The sequence below is a fragment of the Myxocyprinus asiaticus genome, chromosome 15, assembly GCF_019703515.2.
Source record: "Myxocyprinus asiaticus isolate MX2 ecotype Aquarium Trade chromosome 15, UBuf_Myxa_2, whole genome shotgun sequence".
Classification (NCBI taxonomy): Eukaryota; Metazoa; Chordata; class Actinopteri; order Cypriniformes; family Catostomidae; genus Myxocyprinus; species Myxocyprinus asiaticus.
Genome location: NC_059358.1, coordinates 18,836,976 through 18,843,844, shown reverse-complemented (window position 1 = coordinate 18,843,844; position 6,869 = coordinate 18,836,976). Strand labels below are relative to the sequence as shown.

General features: G+C 36.3%; 1 protein-coding gene across 1 annotated transcript; it reads right to left on the bottom strand.

The window, feature by feature from the left end:
* LOC127452830 (CCN family member 4-like) lies at positions 1-5,478 on the bottom strand. The gene is made up of 5 exons (XM_051718607.1): positions 5,328-5,478; positions 3,314-3,590; positions 2,106-2,363; positions 1,765-1,958; positions 1-1,556 (listed from the first exon to the last, which is right to left on the bottom strand). Exons 1-5 carry the CDS (start codon positions 5,373-5,375, stop codon positions 1,257-1,259), a joined length of 1,077 nt encoding a protein of 358 aa, XP_051574567.1. The 5' UTR covers positions 5,376-5,478; the 3' UTR covers positions 1-1,256.
* Between the last annotated feature and the right edge of the window lie 1,391 nt (positions 5,479-6,869).

The following is a 6,869-nucleotide window of genomic DNA, read 5'->3' as shown; positions in this document are numbered from 1 at the left end:
ATTTATTTTTTATTTTTATTTTATTATACATTAGTTATTTGCATATCATTTTAATACATGTTATGCCAACTATACTTCTGACAGTATTGCTTAGATTTGTCTATTCAGAATAAACAGGGAGTATGTGCTAAACATTTGAGGTAATCCGTTACAACTACTGACCTAAGCAAGACTACTATAAATGTCTTTGAAAGTTGGTGATGACTGTGTATCTAACAAAAGTATTAAGGAAATAAAAACCATGACTAAACTGTATGTCTCATTGTTGCATGATGTTTATATCTCTATAATCCATAAATTCAAATATTTTGACACATCATTATTTCTTATCTGAATAGTGGAGAATCTCCCATGATGTGAGTGTGGTGCTGTTCTCCATAATATTAAAATACAACATAGTATAGTTAAAATACATACAATATGGTAAGCATATTATGATAAACTATGTTATACTGGTACCAAAGCAAACCGAAAGCTTTTCCTTGAGAAAGTAACATCAAATCTGTACAGAGGTGTCATGAATTCTCACTGCTCTTTCACAGAAATTATGTAAATCTATCCCAAGTACCAACAGGAAATAAATACAACAAAAATAAATACAAACTAAAGCATAAAGTAAAGCATAAGGCTTTTATCAAAAAGATATATTTCTTGCAATATTTCCATAATTAAGTATGAATACCAACAACTGAGACTTCATAAAACATTTGGCAATTAAGTAGCTGAGTAACAAAAGATCAATGTCTTTTCTCTACTATATTTTTATACAAATGTACATGACGTGAGTCATAAATACCATTAGAATAAAATATTAGTGACATATTTGTCCTAGCAAAAATAAATTAAATGTCACAAAAATGTAATTTATTGTGGAGAGTCTGTAAAAATTCTTTGAAGATTATAAAATCATTAAAGAGTCCTTGCATAGTCTTTGCATAGACTTGTAGCAACATGGCCATTCAACATTATGAAAGTCGCAGGACTTTTCTTAAATTTAACACCTTTGTACATCCATAAGGAATCATCTTGTACCATAATGTCCCTGTTTGGACAAACATTCCTCTTACAAGCCATTTCAATAAGTGTGACTGTGTTGATGTTCGTTCATATATCATTAATTATTATTTTCTGTACCATTCAGCATATGAATTTAGTGAAGCAAAGAATCATAGTTACTGTCACAGTTTGAGCATGAATGCCCTTTTGATAGACTCCATCTCAACTTTTAACATTGCATCTGGCTCTTTGTTAATGTATTAGTTAATAACCTCATTGAAATCATAGTATTGCTCCAGATCTGCAAAGATATCATTTGGATTCCTGCAGGAGAGGTTGCAGAAGCAGGCATTGATCCACATGTATTTCCAGGTAAAGACAGATCCATTAGGACACTGAAACTCCACCTCAATGGTCTTTGACTTGTAGGGGATGCAGCAGCGCTCGTCAGTACAGACTCCACAGTACTTGGGCCAATAAGGCTTCTTACTGATGCAACCTGAGATGGTGAAGTTCTGAAACTCTGGTTCACGGTAGATGTTCAGGCATTTTTTACCTGGCTGAGCCACAGTTATGACAATGAATTAAAGACTGAACTTTAAACTTCTAATAATACTTAATCGATCAATCAGTCAATCAATGAGCAAGCAAATAAATTAAATATTGATGTGAGTAAATGAATTAATTCATCTTAGATGAGAAAGTGATGAGCGCTCCCAGCAACAGTGATGTGTCAAGATGAAATGAGTGAATGAATAGCTTTCTTACTCTAAAGTGCTTGGTGATGTCCACCTCACAGGGTCGGAGATTACATAGTCGACTGTCTTTTTCCATCACACACTCAGCATTGTCATTAGAAATGCGCATGGATATGCCCCGTCCACAAGTTTTTGAACAGGGACTCCATGGGGTAGTCTGGGTAATGCAATTTTTATGCCAAATATTGTTGCTGGTGAGAGACACTGAAACAGACAAAAAATGGGTTCATTCATACAAACATCAATAGTGGTGGTGGCAGTCGCAATATAATGAATAACTCAAAACAATGCAAATGCAACAGAAAAATTTGTATAGACTTTTGATAGACGTAACACTAATGCATTACTCACCCTCTTCAGGGGCGTGTCTTGGGTTAGTCTTGCGTGGTTTACGGGACTCTTCACAGATCCATTTATCGCAGCACTGACCTGGAATCTTCACTCGCTTGGGTCTTTGACACCACACCCGGGGTGGCTGGGACTCAGTACAAAGGGGCACACACCCAATCGCCCCATTCACACAGAGACAGCGGTACTTACAATTGGGTTGGAAGCTCTGGCCATTACGATAGATTACACCGTTATATTCACAGCCTGTTCCCATAACATCTGAAACACAGAACAGAGAAGACTTGTCCTCTCTTTATATAGCAATGAGTGATTTGTTATACAGACCATGCTTGTAGACAAAATGATACATTAAATGTGGATCATCTTTAATCTTTTCTATGGAATCAAGCCTTATGTCATAGCTACACAGATTAGCACAATCTGACGTTATTCACAAATATACTGATTCCAAGCACTGTGTGATCTTTTATATTCATGCTACACTCAACTTTATTATTAATGTGTAAAGTGGGTCTAAAAGCTAGAGATCACGTTGAAAATCTGAAATGAGAAATATAATTTAAATCTGAAAATAAACAGAACATTTAAAAATACTTAAGTAAAATATTTCAGAATCTGTACTATCTCTAAGGTCATTAAATAAGCAAATCTGTGACACTGACCAAGTGTACTCCAATGTACAATAGGTTAGATATCCTTGCTTCCATTGAAACATATAAGATGCTTTTTGTAACATTCTGAAATCATGCTGGGATAACATGGACCATCTGATTTGGCACAAACTTGTGAGTCCATGCCAGCTCAAGTGCATGCTGTTATTAAAGCAAAAAAAAAAAAAAAGAGATATAAAAATATTAAAAAGCAAAGCAATAAGCAAAAGCACATACATCCAATGGTGAAAGTGCTCAGTGTAAGTGCTCGGGCAAAAAAAAGGGGTCCAAAAGAAAAGTAAAAAAAAAGAAAAGCTTCAAAAGAAAAAGTCGGCACACCACAGCTCAAAAAATATAATTTTTATATATTCCCTCCTTGGTGATGTTTCAAGCCACCTGATGTATTACATGTTAAAATTCTAACATGTAAAAATTAATGTTTGAATGATACTGTATGTACACACTATTTTACTGTAGGTTTCAGTATGTAGGTAGATGCTGCATCATGCTCATATTACATGAAACTGAACAAGTAAAAGAATACATGGGGTCACTTACATGCACACACTCCTTTTTCATATCTTGGCTTGTCAGCGCTGTAGTCACAGTAAAGTCCTTTATGATAGTCACAGGTATCTCTCTCATTACAGGTCTCCCCCACCTGTTTGGCACAGGCCTTGCAGCAGTCACACCCATCTGTCAGCAGGCTGACCCCAGGTGGACACACAGGGGCACTCTTGGGGCACTTACAGGGCCATTTGCAGTATCGATTCCGGTTATAAGGGTCCAAGTCTGTGGTCATAAGAGGAGAGTCTGTGGAGTTCTGGGAACTGGCCTGTGTGGGAGAGAAGAGGAAGGAACATAAAGAAGACATGCCAACTTCAGCCAATATGGGGCAGCACAGGCTTTGCTTTGAATCTATAGTAAATTTGGGTCCTTACATTTTTTTTATTTAATCTATTTTTTTTAATAGATTCCCAAGAACTTCATTGGAAAGGAAGCTTTGGATCAGTTTTAAATATGACACATTACATTGTAACTAAACTGGAATACATTTACATTTAGCCAAAGTAAAAAAAAAAAAAAAAGTATTACTTGATACCAGTACAATAAATGGGTTAATTTGGACAGATATACAAATAGATATCCATGCAATATGTTTCACACATGGTATTTTGCTTTATAAAGAAAACACTATGTTATCATAATTAATAAAAATGTCACAAATAATCATGTTTAAAATAAGATTAAAAAAAGAAAGTTTAATAGCTGATATATATTCTATTAGAAATTATTTACCTACCCATTTATTACAAAGAAATACTTCATACTAATTATTTTACTGTATAATACAACATTTGCAAACAACTTTCACACACCTGATGTATCCTAGGACTAGGGGTATAGATTCCAGGGGGGATGGGTTAGGTAACCCCCCAATTATTAAAACAAGCAAGTACAACCCCACCCCCCCAATATTTATACCATGATCAATGGAAATATGGAAATTCTTCCCACTGTAACCCCCCAATTTTCAAGCCAAATCTACACGTCCACAACCAGTCCTTTGGTCTAAAATGATTAAACAGTCATGTATTAAGTTGAAATTTATGAAATTAAGCAAATTTCATTATTTACCAACCCCTTCAGGTGAGCATTTGATGGGCTTAATGAATTTAGCACAGCATGCAGTTTGAGGGGCCGTTCATTAGTGCGTTAAAAAACTAGACGCAACTAATAGAACACAACGCAGGTGTCTCGCATTTTTAAAAGGTGACGTTTTTGAGGACCTAGGTAGCTCAGCGAGTATTGACGCTGCCTACCACCCCTTAAGTCGTGAGTTCGAATCCAGGGCGTGCTGAATGACTCCAGCCAGGTCTCTTAAGCAACCAAATTGGCCCGGTTACTAGGGAGGGTAGAGTCACATGGGGTAACCTCCTCGTGGTCGCGATTAGTGGTTCTCGCTCTCAGTGGGGCGCGTGGAAATTGTGCGTGGATCGAGGAGAGTAGCATGAGCCTCCACATGCTGGGAGTCTCCATGGTGTCATGCACAGCGAGCCACATGATAAGATGCAGGGATTGATGGTCACAGAATTGGAGGCAACAGACTTGTCCTCCGCCACCCGGATTGAGGTGAGTAACCGCGCAACAACGAGGACCTACTAAATAGTGGGAATTGGGCATTCCAAATTGGGATTAAAGGGGATAAAAAAAAATTAAATTTTTTTTTTTTTTTTTTTTTTTTTAAAAAGCTGGAGGCGCCGCAACGGTCAAAGACGTCCGTTAGGCCTAGCGCATGTTTGCATAGAAAAACAGTGGGTGACGGACATTTTATAGGGACATAAAAACGAGTTCGGTGTGAACAGCCCTTAACGATTTCCAAGAATCAGCGACCTCCTGGTGTCTCGTGCAGTGATGAACATAGCTTACTTTTTAAACTGACTGAAGCAGCAACATAAAACACTTTATATTTCTAGAAATATTCTTATTTCCTTTTACTATGAAAAATCGCCCTCAATTGGGTCTCAATTAGTAACTAGTGATTAATTCATAACAATATAAGACCGCTCACCTGATGCAAACTGGCCGTCACAAAAATCCACGACAGTAGTGTCCACATCACTATATTCCTGAGAGAAATACATTGAAACAAGAAATGTTGTTTGTTACAGCAGCAATCCACAGCGCACTTTGTTTCCCTCACAGTCAGTGCGTTCAATGCCACACTTGCAGATGTCTGTCTGTGCTACTTGTGTCTTGCTTTACGTCAGCGTGTCAGATTCGTTTTTTTTTGTTTTTTTTTTTCCCCTGCTGGAAGTTTTCCTTCAATTCATTCCTGTTCACTCTTCAAGTGGAAAAAGGAGAATATAAATAAAACATCTGCATTGCCAAGAAATTGACTTGTCCAACTGCTTAATATTTTTCCTACACAAACCATCATTTTGAAATGATTACAAACAGTATCGACAACTGACACTTATGACGAAATCCTTTCATCTCCTTAATCCCTATGTCTTGGCAATGACATAATTATTGTACTACATGTCAAGTGATGTAGTATGACCCAACCAAGCCATTCATTTTTAAATTCTATGTATTTCTTGAGAAAATAAAGCAATACAAAAAGTGCTTTCACTTTAATATACAAGTGTGTATTAAGACCTGAAATGCATTATTTAAATGCAAATATTTCTTACATTATTCATATTGTTCTAATTGCCTGACAGTGTGCATGAAAACAGAAACCATACCAAGGAGTGCCAAGAATTCAAGATAAAAGCACTTTAGACAATGACAGAGAACTTTGTGTCCAGTGAGACCGTTTCCTCTTGCAGAACTGGCATGTGTAAACAAAAAGATGTTGCTGTTTCCTACTTTTCAATTCTATTTCACTGATAAAATATAAAGAATTAGCCAACTGAAATATATTCACAAATAATTTGGTGTGTTTTAGTTTGTGATTAACTATTGTTTTATTTTGGGAAAACTGTATAACAGATTATTAAGATCACCTATATGGTCATATTTAAAACGTTTCAGTAGTGCAAATATCCATCATTTTGGAAGGTTTGTATGAGATGATCATTGAAACTGACTGACGTTTGGTTTCAGCTGAAACCGACAGCAGGGCAGCTAGCCACTGATACACTAAACAGAAGAACCTACACTAAGACAAGAATCTAAACTAATCTCCTATGCCACAAAGAAAAAGATCTTTCAGTGGAAAAATCATTTGTATTTTAGCCCTTATTCCTGAGTGTGCAACTTTGTTGTGGAAGTGATTAAAAAAATGTCTAGACAAAGAGGAAAGGACTCTTATAATCTCCAGGAATAAAGTGATAATTAGCATTTCAGAATAGCCCTCAGTAAGTGGCATACAATCCTGTAACAACATCTGGAAACTTGCAAAAAGCTACATGATCAGGATTACTCACTTACTGCACTTGGGTCTGACTTTATTCCACAGGCTTTCTGATGCCATCATTTTAACATTCAAACACTAGCTTAATTATTAATGAATAATTTTCAATGCACTAAAGATAGTGTGCGAAGTTTCTTACCATGTTGGACATAATAAATAACACAGTGACAAATAAACAGGAAGTGTTTTAAA

What these genes read in the sequence shown, in the direction of transcription:
- LOC127452830 (XM_051718607.1), bottom strand. Translation starts at nt 5,375, where the DNA reads ATGTGGACACTACTGTCGTGGATTTTTGTGACGGCCAGTTTGCATCAG. An exon ending in TGAAAAAGGAGTGTGTGCAT is followed by an intron (nt 2,364 to 3,313) that starts GTAAGTGACCCC and finishes TCTGTGTTTCAG; the next exon opens with ATGTTATGGGAACAGGCTGT. An exon ending in ACATCACCAAGCACTTTAGA is followed by an intron (nt 1,557 to 1,764) that starts GTAAGAAAGCTA and finishes ACTGTGGCTCAG; the next exon opens with CCAGGTAAAAAATGCCTGAA.